General features: G+C 43.9%; 1 protein-coding gene across 2 annotated transcripts; it reads right to left on the reverse strand.

Moving 5' to 3' along the window:
* Positions 1-155: 155 nt before the first annotated feature.
* INSIG1 (insulin induced gene 1) lies at positions 156-12,561 on the reverse strand. Of its 2 annotated transcripts, none has more exons than XM_033165040.1 (6): positions 12,378-12,561; positions 8,299-8,705; positions 5,873-5,997; positions 4,574-4,740; positions 3,921-4,020; positions 156-3,174 (listed from the first exon to the last, which is right to left on the reverse strand). In XM_033165040.1, the coding sequence occupies exons 1-6, from the start codon at positions 12,536-12,538 to the stop codon at positions 3,145-3,147; spliced, it is 990 nt and encodes a 329-aa protein (XP_033020931.1). In that variant the 5' UTR covers positions 12,539-12,561; the 3' UTR covers positions 156-3,144. The 2 variants fall into 2 exon arrangements, with proteins under 2 accessions (XP_033020931.1, XP_033020932.1); XM_033165041.1 differs by lacking the exon at positions 12,378-12,561 and adding an exon at positions 12,247-12,371.
* Positions 12,562-15,308: the final 2,747 nt, after the last annotated feature.

The raw sequence follows: 15,308 nt of genomic DNA on the forward strand, positions 1-15,308 counted from the left end.
TAATTGTGGAACTACCTGGCTCTTCACAGCTGAAAAGGCAGTTAAAATGAAATGTTTGAGATAAATTATTTAAAGTTTTAGCACTTTCCCCAGTCAGATCATTCATTGCTGTCATTCAAAAAGATTATAATATCTAAGTAAACAAGAGACAGAAATGGTTGTTTGAAACCTTTAATTTTTTTTTAAAAAAAACCACCACTCACACACATTGTTGAAAAAACCTACCGAGTCTGAGAATCAAAGGATTCCAACCCAGAATAGTGCAATTCTCCCCCAACACATATTTTTCCATATAACACAAATTCTGATCACTTTGGTTCAGATACTTACAAGTATTGGCAAGATTGAACTTCTAGTGTATATTTTGGCTGTCTTGTCAAAACACCAACTTACAAATAAAATACTTATTGATTTCATGATTACATATTTACAGTTACAATTGTCCTCTTTCGTTACATGGGGTACTAAGGTGTTGACATGGAAAAGTAGTTATTTGCCTCCTGTGCCACAGTATCTCAAACTAAACTTAGAGAATATGGTGGCTTTTGTCTTGCAGATACATTTTCATGTGGGTAAACTTACTCGAGGAACACTATTGGACTATTTAGACTAGTAAAGAAAGGGTTCCCCCAAACCTTTTAAAAACCAATAAAGGCTGCAATTTATTATTCAGTAATACCACAGACTGTAATAAAAGTCCTTCATTGTAGTTTGTACCTTACTGCTTCAAGTCTTCCCTATCTCCCCTTTAAGAACAAAGAAACCACTAACATCTTTTAGCATTTTCCAAAAATTATTTCAGATAGAGTTGAATGAGCACTCCTTAGCTCACCTACAAAATGATCTGAAATGAACTCCTGTGTGCAACGAGATGGGAAAATTGTTCCCTTACCTCTCTCCTTCTATCATCTTGTATATCTGATTGCAGTGAGCCAAGGGACTATGAAAAGTGTAGCTCTCTGGAGGAATGCTGCACTGTAAGGGCTAGTGGAAATATGAAAACAATTCTCCTCTAGCTTGGATTTTAATACCACCAGGAGAAGAATTTCAGAGCTTGAAAATCTTGTCTTTCCTTTGCAGTAGGCTTTTACAAACCCGTAAGCCCCTGAAGTTAATTTCTAAGCATCCCTAGAGTTTTTGGACAATGATTCTCAAACTATGCTCCTGAGAAGGCACAACACACCAGAGGTGGGAGGAATTCCAGAGTGGGAAAAATATCTTGCAGCAGATAGAACCACTTTCCTCCCAGCAACAGAGCATAGTGTGGCAGTCACCTCAACTGCTATGGTAACCATGGACGCTACCATGTAGGAGGCAATATATGGGAGTTTTGGAACAGAGACAGCTCCTCACTTGATGCCTGGTTTTTGGAGGGAGTCCAATACGCTTTAGTCATTTCAAAAGCCAGCATTACTACCCCAATCACAGAACCTTAGAACCACAGCAACAAGATGTATCTATACTGCTGTGTACAAGGATTCTGTGCACCCACATACCAAAGATCAAAGGGCTATCTGTAAGTTGGGGGACCTGGAAGGTGCAGACAATTAAGGAGGCCAGTGTTCAAACAGTTTCAGAAACACTGCTTTTGAGGTGGTTTCCTTGAAGATAAACTGGAGGAAGGGTTTTTTTTAGCCTCAGTTTAGAACCTAAACAAATGAGAAGCCACAAGAAGCTAAAATAGAAGAATGTCTAACTGCCTATTACAGAAAAATAGTAAGAGTTCCAGTTGTACACCATATCTACAAGACTGGAGTATTTCTTTTAAAACCAGGGTTTAGCAGAAGATACAAACTAGCATTACTAGATAAATTATTGCTGATTTTTGCCTCCATGCAGCATTGAAATGAGTTCAAAGCTCTTCTTCAATATCATCAAGAAATACTAAAGAGGAGACAACAAGGCTCAGATTTCTCTCAACTGTACATTGCACTTTACATTTTGAGACCCAACACTCATTCATTAGGTCAGCTGTTTTCTATATTATTTGAATGAATATTGTGCTCACCATGAAACTACTAAGAAACACCCAATGTATATTGTAGTGACAAGCACTCTTCCTTACAAGGCAATCACAGATTGCAAGTTCCATAGGGTTGCAAAAAACAAAACACTAAGCAGTGATCTGCTCCAAAACACACTGTAAAGCAAAAATCATTTAAGATAAGACTTAAGTAACACTGTTGGCCTGCTCTGCACCTGTCATGGCCTCTACTGCTTGGGCCCTGAAACTAGTCCAGTTGCTATATAGCTTAACAGGAATCACATAGGAATGCCCTCCTCTTAGGCTGGTGTAACACTCCAAGGACAGGCTTATCAGTAAAGTCACTTGAGGGCCTGCCCAACAGAGTTGCAGTGACATACATTACTGAGCAAAAATCAATTTTGGCTGTGTGTATCCAATAGCAGGGAAGTGGTAAGGGACCACGCTATCAGTCTGAGAAGCAGCTGACAGATTGATTGCTTTTCTGTCTGCAAGATAGTTTGCTTCCCACTTCCAAGGAGAAAACCACAAATCAAAGTACTTCAGATAAGTACTCCTGTGCAAACCACACCGAAATGGGTAGGGTTCCTTATACCCGTCTCCTTTATTTCAGTGGAGAATGCAAAGAATGTTTTCCAAGGGAACTATGATTTGTGCCTTATAGTTATTATTCCTTCGTACAACATCTGAAGGATTGTACCTTTTACTCTAATCACTTTCATTTTAAGGCAACCCTATGTTAAAAGGACATTTTGATAAATACTATTCCTATTAAACCCATCCATGTACTCCACCTTTCAGCACCAACCAACTTTCTTTGGGCACTTTTACAAAGCTTGTAATTATAAGTTTTGTTTCAAGGCTTTGAAATATGGCAGCTGGTTCAATGACTCCCAACAGGAACCTAGCACTTGGGAGAATGGCCACCAAGCATGGACTTGCTATGCATTATGTCTGTACTGACTTCTCCCACAGAACAGTCAAACCCAGCGGCTTCTAGGAAAAAACATCAAGGTAACCTCTTGGCCGCTCTAAGGTGAATAAGCATCTTTTCACCAGTCATTTGCGCAGAAAGCTCACGCAGGTTATTCAAGAAGAAGAAAATTCTAGTTCAGATACAAGAACTGATCTTCGCCTGCCTTCAGTGCAGATCCAAATATTTAGTCACTGTGAGGCTTCTCAGGAACACCCTGTGGTCAAAACCAAAAGTGTTATTGCAGTTTAATGTTTAACATTACACTGAAACTTAGCTGCATTCTTGTAAACAAGCTAAACCTGCACCAGCAGTTGGCACTTCCAGGAGACTGGGGAAGAGACTTACCATCACTGCCCTCCCTGACATTTGCCTTTTGCTACTGTATGCTTCTGGAGTAAGGATATGGGAGCCAGGTATGTGGGTACCTGCCACCACAACGTGGATGTGCACACATATGTGATGTCACGTGCACTATGTCCAGGTGTGTGTGTGACATTGCACATCCACGTTGTGGTGGGCAGCAGCTCCTCCTCCTCCACAGCCAGCAAGGCACCCTTTTCCGCGGGGAGGGGCTCAGACTTGGAGGCAGGGAGACTGCCTTCGCTCCTGAGCTTCCCTCCTGGAAAAGGGTGCCTTGCTGGCTGGCTGCGGAGGGCGGAGCTGAACTTCTCTCTTGGAGGCAGCACTGTTGCCACCTTTTCTCATTGACTTTGTGGGTGCCCGGTCCCCAAAATTATATTATTGTGGGTGCTCAAACACCCATGGCCCCCTGGAGTTGGTTCCCATGCACCCAAAAGACCAAGGCTAGGATGATGTACTTCAGGTCATGTAGGTCACGCACTTGTAAAGTACCAGTTACTCTTATAAGTTACCAAATAACATGTCCTGCATACAGGTTTAACACTCATCAACTTAATTCCCCCTTTAAAAACAGCTAAACACAGATTGTATGATAATTACCATAGCTAGCTGCCGTCCTATGTTTCCTACTGTCACACCTCCAGAGAAAAATATGCATGGTAACCAAGACCGGATGTAAAGGAAATCTGGGGATGTATACCTAAAGAAAGATATAAGAAAGTGAGACATGCCTGCAGTTTTAATATCTGTGCAACAAAGCTTGTCTTTTAATATGAACACTTGGCTATGCTGGAACAAGTGGTAGTTCTGTGAATTTCGATATTGCTATCTTACATTTTATCAGCAGAATTAAATATCTGATTGTAGAAGATACAGTTCTATTTGTACAGTCACATCCTGTATTATTACCACAGGGGTGGTGAAAGGGATTAAACGTCTCATGTTGTGTAAATAGGGAAAGCTTACAGAATGCTTAGAGGGATAGAAATTGAACAAGTCATGTCTTCTTTGCACAAAAGTCTGTCTCTTTCCTATTTTCTCAATGGAACACACCTAGAATCAAGCTTAAAGTGATCCAGCCACTTGGCATAAAGTCATTGTAATCTTGTACATGGCAGCAGCACACAATCATTAACTCTCATTTTTTAGCAGCAGAGTGGGCACCCACCTTTGCTTAAGAATGCAAGGCAAATTTAACTAATTTTTACTTTAAAATAGTTGGACAATTTAAAGTCACAAGATGGGATACTTACTGATAAACACCGTTATAGACAAGGAACTGTGTAATCAGAGTAGCTACAAAAGCTATTGTAATTCCAAGACCAAGACCACTTCTTGAACGATCAAATGTCCACCAGAGACCCAGTGACAAAGCTGCTAGGGTCAAGGAGAGTTGGATATTGTTTGCAAAATCCAATTTCTAAGAAGAAAGTTAAGGGAAATTCTGCAGCCTTGAAGTCTGACAAGTTTCTTCTTGCTCATCATAACAATCTTCAGACACAGCCAGATTTAGTTTTCTGCTTCAGTGCTATTAGATGGTGTCTACATCATCACCCCTTTCACATTTTATTTGTCTCTTGTGTTGCATACATTCCTCTTTTGTACATGTATACCTGTATATGCAGTATACAAATGCAAAAATCACTTCAAGCAAGGGTCAAAAGTAGCAAATGGGTACCATTAGCCTGCGGGGGACAATTTTTCCCATGGCTTCTATCAAGATATAATGAGGACCATTGCAAGTAAATTAGTACCTCTTCAAATAAGGTGCTAATTTTCTTGTAATGAAATTCAAAGTGAACTCCTGGGACACATCTGAAGGAGAAGCTAGTGAGGATTTGTGTGTGTGAAAAATTCAGACCACCAATTGAGTGGAGTCTGTGACAAAATCTAACTCTATCCCAACATCTCAGATCTGTTATTCTGTTAAACAGGCTGGGCTGTAGCAAACTAAGTTTTACTCTGAGTAAACCCACTTGAAATTAATGGACACAATTAACATAGGGTCTCATCTGAGTAACTAATGGAAAGGATTACTCAAATTTAGTTCACTACCACCTCCTCTTTTATTTTAAATCTTCTTTTACTCACAGCATTACTAACTTTTTATGTGTCTTATAAACCACCCCAATCCTCAGGACCTTTTAGCTACCTTAGCGGAGAAATTTGTGTAAACAGCAGCTGCAGCCCTAAGAACAGCAAATTCATCTGATACAATCAGCAATGTCCTACTTGCCACTATCAAGCCCTTGTCTTGCTATAGGCAGACAAGTGGTTTCTTTGTGCCAGTCCAAGAAGCCTTATCCCAGATCCTTCAAAGCATTTCCTAGGACAGGACATTACTGTGAGACACACAATCCATTTCAAGTGACTATTCTAGAGGCACAAGTCCAGAAATAAGCATTTCAAAATGCAGTCATTTCTCCACATTCATGCTGAATTTCTCCACATTTCGGTTGAAGTTGGTCAAGTACAGACTGAAAAGAACTTTAAAAATAAATTCCATTATAATTACACCAGATATGGAATTAATCACATCATTCTAAGGATACAGCACTTGCATGGTTAATGCCAACAAAGACTGCTATACACCGCATAACACTGGCCCATTCTCGCTTGAATTTGTGAGGCTCACCAAGATGACTGTCAATGCAGGGATACAGCAGGCCAATAACAGCTGTAAAAGAAAAAGGAGAAATTGCTCATATAGTTTTAATCTCCAAGCTGTTGTAAATATAAATCTATTCAGCACATGCCAAAGTCTTATGCAGACTAGAACCCATTTTCCCTACTGTTATGTCTGCTAATGATATTTCACAAATTGTATAGTGTTTCACATATTCTTATGTTATGCTTCAAGATGTGGGACTATGGTGGAGCTACAAAAGGAACTCATTTCTTCCTGTATATACTACACTGCTTATATTAAAAAAGAGGTTTGTTTCTGTTCCTTGGTAGAAAATATAAGCCTCAGGTAGAAGCAGAATCAATATTTTAACAGTAATAATTAGCTGCCTAGACCAAGAGCCCAAATTTCTTCTGACTTTTTATTACAGATATTTCACACATACACCCTCCCTTCCCCTGAAAAATATAAACATGTTTATATCCACATGGAACACATTTAAGTACTACTGAATTATTTAAAAATTCAAAGTTCAGGCATTTGACTTTCACAGCACTTTTGCTAGTTAACAGGTAAACTATTGGCTGTAGGCAGCACTGAAGAATGCATTCTAGAGCAACCAGCCAGTTTTTATTAGCAGAAGTTGCTTCCACTTTGTCATTTAGATTGTTACAGGACAGTGTACACCAGGGGTGCGTAACGTGTGGCCGTCCAAATGTTGATCAACTCCACCTCCCAACATCCTTGATCACTGGCCATGCTGAGCAAAGCTGATGGAAGTCGGAGCCCAATACTACCTAGTAAGCTGCCAACACACACAGCAGCTGCTTAAATAGCATCATCTGGTGACTTGGTTCCCAGTCACTGCCACACAAAGCTATTTTCCACAGTGTTTCCCCCCCAGTATGAAGAGTTTCCTTATCAACATGGCCAACTGATGCTGGGCTGGAAACTCAATGCCAGACAGAACTATTGCTCTACATGTTTAGTTACAATATACAGTTAGTTAGTTTAATATACAAGTTAGTATATTAAAAGGTTAAGTCCATTTCAACTAGCCTCTGAGTGACAGCAGTTAATATACAGGCTAGAACAGGGGTCAGCAAGGCTCAGCGGGCATGGGCCGGATCACTCCCACAGAGATCCTCCATGAGCCGGACAGGCACAGCATGATGCTGGAAATTGCATCTGCACATGTCCACAGCACCGGAAATTGCTTCTGCACATGCCCAGATGCCGGAAATTGCACCTGCGCAGAAGCGATTTCTGGTGTCTGGAATGGCAGTAACCAGTATGGTTCTGAGATTGGGTTAAACCTTCATTGGATTAAAAATCATAGGACTGTAGATTTGGAAGGGACCCTAAGGGTCATCTAGTCCAACTCCCTGCAATGCAGGAAGCATCCATGACGATGAATTTTTTGGGTAGATTGATAAATTTTGGCTTTTCTCCTTCGTCTCTTTTCTGTGTTGCTCTCTTCAAAGGTTTTACCAACATAACAATTCATGTTTACACTTCAAACATTTCTGCCAAGCATTGCAACATTAATAGAATACAGCTGTGTTTTAATGCTCCCCTATAGTGCTATTTGAATCTACTGTGTAGTTAGCAGCAGGAGTTATTAAACATTCAGCTATTTGTTCTGCTTCTTTATATAACAAAATAAATTTCTATTTTAACTAAGCTTTTTGTCCTAGGTATGCTACAGCTTTTGCAGGGGGGCGGTGCAGGAGGAAATCCCCTTACATTTCTGTTGGCAAATGAAGCTGCTGCAGCTGCTCTCAGAACAGGCAGCTAGCCAAGCTTCACTTCCCATCCTCTGCTGCTGCAACATGTGACTTCCTTGTTTTTGATTCAAGTATGTGGCATGTTCAGGCAGGCAACCAATAGGAGCGAGAACATGCGACTCACCAGTTTCAAAAGGGAGCCAATGGTAAGGCAGAGAGTGGTGATGACTCATGCAAGCTCCTGTGCTAAAACTTTGACAGACAATAGCTTGGAGGAAACTCTTCCCTAATTCCAGGGCTAACCACAGTGCTAACTCTTAAAGCAGCACCAGCCCAGGAAAGTAATCTGCTACACATCCCTGCTCTTTCCTAGATGACAACATGCTTCTGCTTAATCCGATTGTTCTCTCAATTTGCTGAGCAGCTAGATGGCATTAACACTGCATGCAAACTCTTAAGTCATGGCCAATATTGAAAAGAGTGCAGCGGATTGAGGAAACAAACCCCAGCAAGTTGTGGGTCCCAAATACCACCCAGTGACAAAATACAATCCAACGTCTAGAACTGCCAATGCCTTCTTTCCACAATAATTCCCAAACAACCAAAGTTTAGTCTGGCCACTTACCTGCTGCTGTCCCACAGCAAGGGGGCACCCACCAAGCAGAGGAGAAGATTGTAGAAATGACCTCCTCGGGGAAGAGTGTTACGTTCCTCTGGATCTGCAGCAAGTTCAGCACCAGGGCAAGGAAAGTGCCAACGACAAAGAGCACCAGGCTCCGTTGCACTACGTCCCTGCTCAAGTTCAAACTGCTGCTGGTGCCACTACCAAGGTTTGAGCTGCTTGGGTTCCGCACACTGTGACTCACTAGTTTTAGAGGAGAACTCGAGACAGATGAGCTCAACATTTCGCCCACTTTGGCCGCCAGCCCTGTGGCACTTCCACCTAAGGGGGTTCTATGCCTTCTCCTGGCAGTACAGGAACAACTCCATGTATGATCTTCTGTTCTGGACACAGGCTTCTCCATGAGATTTCTGAAAGGGGCATCAAGAAATTATTAGTGCCAACATTAGGCTGCAAAGCCAGCCATAAAGTATGCCATGTGCTTTATCCGTGTAACTACTAATGGTTTGTCTTTGTCTACCATGAGACATAGGGATTTTCTTTGCAAATGAGAATTAAGTCAGGGTCAGAAAGAAACATATGAAGAAAACCCAACAATCCTATGACCATCTTCAGTACTTTAGGAAGTAAGAGTATTCTATAGCCTTGCTTTGGACACTAGAGAATAGTTAAAGAGTTCACTTCCAGGTGAGGTGTGGAAGTCCAAGGCAATTTTTGAATACAGGTAATACTCCACTGATGGATAGGATACACTGTAATTAATAAAGCATAGTAGCTAAGAGAATGAGTTGCAACCTAGGAGGTCATTAATTTAAGTGAAATCTCAGTCATGATTCACAAGGTGACCTTAAGGAAGGAACTCTCAGTTCTCATCCCATAATGTTGGGATAATGCTTGTTTACCATGCAGGATTATTGTAAGGATTGTTCTCGTAATGTACGCAACTGTCATTCTGAACACTGAAAATGCTATATTGCTTGGCATTACTATTACTATTGCAAAACATTCTAAGCAACACTATATGTAATGGCTGGAGTGTTTGACCAGACTGAGGAAAAGCAGGTTCAAATCCCCACTCAACCATGAAGCTCAAAGTGTGACCTTAGGCCAGTCACCCTCTCACAGTCCAACCTATCACATAAGGCTGTTTCAATGATAAAATGAGGATGGGACAGGGGACCATGTGCACTACCTTCAGCTTCTTAAAAGGAAGGGTAGGAACATATACATAGAGCTTTAAACATGCCCCTACACCATGACAAAATTATAAACAAGCATACAATAGCATGTTTTCAGACATTTCACATGAAGTTGTCAATTGCCATACAAACAGTGATGCTTACATAAAGGTAAAGGTAAAGGGACCCCTGACCATTAGGTCCAGTCATGTCTGGCTCTGAGGTTGCGGTGCTCATCTTGCATTACTGGCTGAGGGAGCTGGCGTACAGCTTCCGGGTTATGTGGCCAGCGTGACAAAGCTGCTTCTGGCGAACCAGAGAAGCGCATGGAAACGCTGTTTACCTTCCCGCCGGAGCGGTACCTATTTATCTACTTGCACTTTTGATGTGCTTTCGAACTGCTAGGTGGGCAGGAGCTGGGACTAACATCTCCAGTGAGTTGGCCCTTCCAATTCAGAAGAGAGAAAACTTTGAAGTGCCTCAAAAGAGCATTCATTACATACATGATCCAGAATCCATTCTGATGTTGTAAAACTAGACATGATGATAAAAATAGCATTTTGCTTTATAAAAACCTATTGCTTGCATAGCAATTTATACAAAGCTACAAGCAGCCCTTGTTATTTGTATAGACATAATACAAAGGCAATGCCCTGATCTGGGAAAACCTTTAAAAGGCTACCTATACTGCTATATTATATATTACATTATAGGTATATGTACCTATATTGCAGGGACGTGGGTGGCGCTGTGGGTTAAACCACAGAGCCAAGGGCTTGCCTATCGGAAGGTCGGTGGTTCAAATCCCAATGACGGGGTGAGCTCCTGTTGCTCGGTCCCTGCTCCTGCCAACCTAGCAGTTCGAAAGCACGTCAAAGTGCAATTAGATAAATAGGTACCGCTCCAGCAGGAAGGTAAACAGTGTTTCTGTGCGCTGCTCTGGTTCACCAGAAGTGGCTTAGTTATGCTGGCCACATGACCCAGAAGCTGTACGCCGGCTCCCTCGGCCAAAAAAGCAAGATGAGCGCTGCAACCCCAGAGTCGTCCGTGACTGGACCTAATGGTCAGGGGTCATTTTACCTTTATACTGCTGTTAAGACAGCAACATGCCTATTGGAACTTGCTAGGATCTTCCTTTTGGTGTTTGGGCAGCGGCTTCCAATACTGCCTTCTTTTAAAAGAAAGCAGTTTTGCTACACCCTAAAGACTGAAGTTTTATTATAAAATGTGTTAGTCTCTAAGATGCCAAAAGACTGCTGTTTTCGCTGCAGCTGACTAACATGCCTGCCCCTGGAAATTATTTTAGTGAAAAGTTTTATCAACTGGATATTAATCTTTCTCCACCTGAAGCTAAAGTTATTTCTGCTACAGTCCCCTGCCCTGGGAGGGATTACTTGAATTGTACTGCTTCCAGGGATCTCCTACTGCTGGAGGGCAACAAGTCCCATTTTTTCTAGAATCAATAGCCTGACAATTCTCTTTCCCACATATGAGAGCTGGGTGCAACTCAAACCAAAAGTGCAAGCATTCTTAGACTGCTTTCATCCCTGGGAAGATTTCACCAGAGAGAAACTAGCCTTTCAGAAAGCTAGGAGTATTGAATGCCTATCAGGAGCAACTGATAGGCATTCAATACTCTATCCTCTACCCTTTTGTTAGGTTTTTCAAGTAGGCCCTATCTATTTAGATCTTCCACCCCCATTTATTGAAAACACTTGGGGAGGGCTTAAGTACCCGCTACCCATTCTTTTTGGAGAACTCTGAGATCTTCACCTGTAAAATAATGACAACAGGGTCAAAATTCCCAAGTGCTGGAGATTCACACATCCCTTCCATCTCTAAAAATTACAATCCTATGCATGCATACTTAAAAGAAAGACCCACTTAAGTCTGTGACAGCTGCTTACAAGAGAACAAAGAACAGAATTATAGAATTGTAGAGCTGGAAGGGACCCTGAGGGAGGGTAATCTAATCTAATTTTATGCAATGCAGGAATCTCAACTAAATCATACACGACACGTGGCCATCCCAGGCCTTTTGCCAAGTTTGCTGTATATGTGATGATTTGTGTGTGCAAGTACTCCAAAACCCACCCTGCCTAGCCTTCCCCTGGCTTCTACAGATACATAACACCTTCATAGTATATGCCTGTTGCAACCAACCAAGGTGGGGAAGGTGCTGGCAAGCTTTTATGTTCCACACAGCTACGTCTGGGGCTCACTACTGCTTCGAGGACCCGCCTATACGGGATCAAAACGAAGGGAGCATTTTCCACCTTCCTTCTCCTCCAGCAGCGGCCAGGCTAGATGACCGCCGATTATTTTACTGCAAAAGGGCGTCTTTCTTTCTTTTTGTGCAAGGATACGGGAGGGGGCGAGAGATAGGGCTGCGTGCTCGCGTCTCCTACTTGTTGGGTATCCCTCCCCCGGCAGGAGCAGCGGCGAAAACGCAGCAAAGGGGCTGGAGGAGCAATGCAGCCCAGCTTTGATCCCGAACGCCGCCATCCGCGCTCCCCGGTGAGGAGGAGACCACCAAGGAGGGACGAAGGCCGCAGCCATTTCTCTCATTCCCCCATCCCCGCCATAACCTCTCCCCCATTGCTTGCCCGGCCCCGTCAGTACCTACCTACCACCCGGAGATAGACTCTCCCTGTATAGGGAGGCTCCAAGACTGGAACCCCTAGTCGTCTCCATGAAGCGGGCAGGCGGGGATGGCGGCCCCCCCCCTCGCCCCTTTCCCCTTCCCCTCGCTCCTGCCCGCCTACTACCTTACCTGCTCAGCCGGCTCCGTCTCCCTCAGCCACGCAGGTCCCTCCCTTCTCCCCGCTCGCGCGCCACAAGCGCCTGGCTGAAAGGCTTATAAAGCGGTGAGCCCCGAAGTCACGTTACCCGCAGCCGACCTACCCGCAGCCGCAGGGCCGGCCGCGCCAGAGCCCTCCCTCGCCTCTCTCTGCGGGAGGGGGCGCCGTGGTGGTGACGATTGTATCGGCGGCGGCGGCGGCGGCGGCCGAAGGGGCGGGGGGAAGCCGACAGGGAGCTTTCCTGGGTAGCCCCGAGAACAACATTTCAGTCTGGTGAGGCCGCTCCAGCCAATGGGAGGCAGGCGGCCCATATGACGTCGGGGACACACCACCCGCCTTCCTTCAACTGACAGCTCGCGCGCTGACAGGGCGGGAACTGGGGTTGGGTGAGGTGGCGCTTCCCGCGGGGAGGGGGAGGGACGGGGACGGGTGTCCGATGGGCGCGCTCGCGACGTGCAGTGTCGGAGGCGGGTTCGCTCCACACAGAACGTTCCATCCCCAACTGCCAGTTGGCGGGCCGTGCGCAGCCTCCCCTTCCGCCTACGCAGTTCTCTCGAGTTCAGAACTGGGGGAGATTTCGGTTTCCCTCTATCTATCTATCTATCTATCTATCTATCTGTCTCTTAGTATCTAGCCGTTTTCTTCTTTCAGGGAGTAAATGGTTTGGCCCCTCTTCCTCCTCCCTCTTCTATTGCCACAATAACCCTGTGAGGTAGAGATGGGCAGAGAGAAAGTGGCTGGGCTCAAGGTCACCCGATGAGCTTCACAGCTTGAGTTGGGGTTTAGCACTAGGCGAGGGTCTCCCTTGAGGCTTAGAAAAAAATACTTGACTGGCTTTTTGTTTTAAACAAAACACCTTCGCTTTCTTGCTGTTTGTACCCTCAAATTCGCCCTCCTCAAAATTGCCCTCCCAGGGCCAGATTAAAAGGTTTGGGTGCCCCATGTATATCTAATTCAAAATATAAACAATAATAAACCGTAAAATAAGCTTTCATTTCTTTAAATGAAATGAAACCTACAGTAAGATGGAAAGTAATGTTTATTTTTGTATACTTCCACTTTGCTTATATTGGAAAAGTTTTTATCCTACTTTTTCTAATTGCAAAGTCTTTTATCGGATCCTCAAAACTAATCTTACCTAATGCATCTGTTTCTATACTTAGTAGAGATAAGGCCTGCCTTGTTACATAGTTGTTTCATTGGGATTTTTAATAATAATAATATTTATTATTTGTACCCCGCCCATCTGGCTGGATTTCCCCAGCCACTCTGGGCGGCTTCCAACAAAAAACAGATACAAAAATATAACACATTAAAAACTTCCCTGAAAAGGGCTGCCTTCAGGTTTTTTCTGAATGTCAGGTAGTTGTTTATCTCCTTGACCTGTGATGGGAGGGTGTTCCACAGGGCGGGCGCCACTACCGAGAAGGCCCTCTGCCTGGTTCCCTGTAGCTTTGCTTCTCGCAGTGAGGGAACCGCCAGAAGGCCCTCGGCACTGGATCTCAGTGTCCGGGCTGAATGATGGGGGTGGAGACGCTCCTTCAGGTATACAGGACCGAGGCCGTTTAGGGCTTTAAAGGTCAGCACCAACACTTTGAATTGTGCTCGGAAATGTACTGGGAGCCAATGTATATCTCTCAGGACCGGTGTTATGTGGTCCCGGTGGCCACTCCCAGTCACCAGTCTAGCTGCCGCATTCTGGATTAATTGCAGTTTCCGGGTCACCTTCAAAGGTAGCCCCACATAGAGCGCATTGCAGTAGTCCAAGCGGGAGATAACCAGAGCATGCACTACTTTGGTGAGACAGTCCGCGGGCAGGTAGGGTCTCAGCCTGCGTACCAGGTGGAGCTGGTAGACAGCTGCCCTGGACACAGAATTAACCTGCGCTTCCATGGACAGCTGTGAGTCCAAAATGACTCCCAGGCTGCGCACCTGGTCCTTCAGGGGCACAGTTACCCCATTCAGGACCAGGGAATCCTCCACACCTGCCCTCCTCCTGTCCCCCAAAAACAGTTCATATGAGAAAACGAAGGCTCAGCAGAGCACTTTGAGACCATTAATGTTGAAAATCTGACAAGGGAAAATTTCTTTGGTATCCCCCTTCCGTTGATGCCCTAAGAACGTTCTTGTTTTGTTTAATGGTTAATCTAGCCCTGCACCCTCTGCAGGCTGTGCTCCCCCTGGAGGAGATGAGCTCTGGATTAGATAGTTCTGTTGCTGGGGTGTGTTGTTGTTGTTGTTGTTGCTGCTGCTGCTGCTGCTTTTAAACACCTGGATTAGAAACTAAGCAATTGTATCTGATCTCCCCAAAACCAAACAGTGCCCTCAGGGTAGAAGACACTTTTGCAGCTCCTGGGTGACTTAAGGGTTCTCAGATCATATGAGAGGCATCCATATTATGCTTCTTTCCCATACCAGCATTGGCCCAGGTTTTGGGAGAGGGCTATGTGAATGTGGGGTGGGCTCTTGAGTGCTTTGCTATCCAAGAGCCACAGGAAGACCCATGCCACTGTGTTTAGCACACAACAGGAAGGTAATGACATGAGAATTTTACCACTCTGTTCCTCTACTTCCTCAGATTTCTTGATCCAAATGCAGATGCATGGTTAAATTCTCGTTACTTAAGACGCAAGAGGTGGTCAGTTACCTATGTGGTTGTATGCCCATCATTTAACACGTGCTCATCTGCATCCACCCAATGTTTAATTTTGACAATAGCCCTGAAATCTGTTTGCGGTGCCAATATAGGAGGCTTCTTCATGCACCTTTTCCAGTCTTGGGCAACCTGTGTTTTTAGTCACAATACCACAGGCTATATTAGAGCTTGGAAAATTCATTTTAAAAATAAACTAGTTCAAATTCAACATGTTCACAAAGGAACTAATTCCTGTTCATGTTTGTCCCTTTACAAAAACAATTACTGTAGTTTGGTTTACATTCAGTTCAAGTTCATTCAAATGATCCTCGGCAGTTTTTCAGCATTCAGAATGTTACAAGCTGCTGTGTATAAAATAAGCTTTAGAGGACTAAGAAT

This window comes from Lacerta agilis, chromosome 12, assembly GCF_009819535.1.
Source record: "Lacerta agilis isolate rLacAgi1 chromosome 12, rLacAgi1.pri, whole genome shotgun sequence".
NCBI lineage: Eukaryota > Metazoa > Chordata > Lepidosauria > Squamata > Lacertidae > Lacerta > Lacerta agilis.

Excerpts from the sequence above, each read along its gene's own strand:
- INSIG1 (XM_033165040.1), bottom strand. The coding sequence starts at position 12,538 with ATGTTGTTCTCGGGGCTACCCAGGAAAGCTCCCTGTCGGCTTCCCCCC. Across the intron at positions 5,998-8,298 it reads TTGCTGTGGGACAGCAGCAG|CTGTTATTGGCCTGCTGTAT; the intron begins GTAAGTGGCCAG and ends TTTCTTTTACAG. Across the intron at positions 4,741-5,872 it reads GCATTAACCATGCAAGTGCT|AAATTGGATTTTGCAAACAA; the intron begins GTATCCTTAGAA and ends CTTTCTTCTTAG.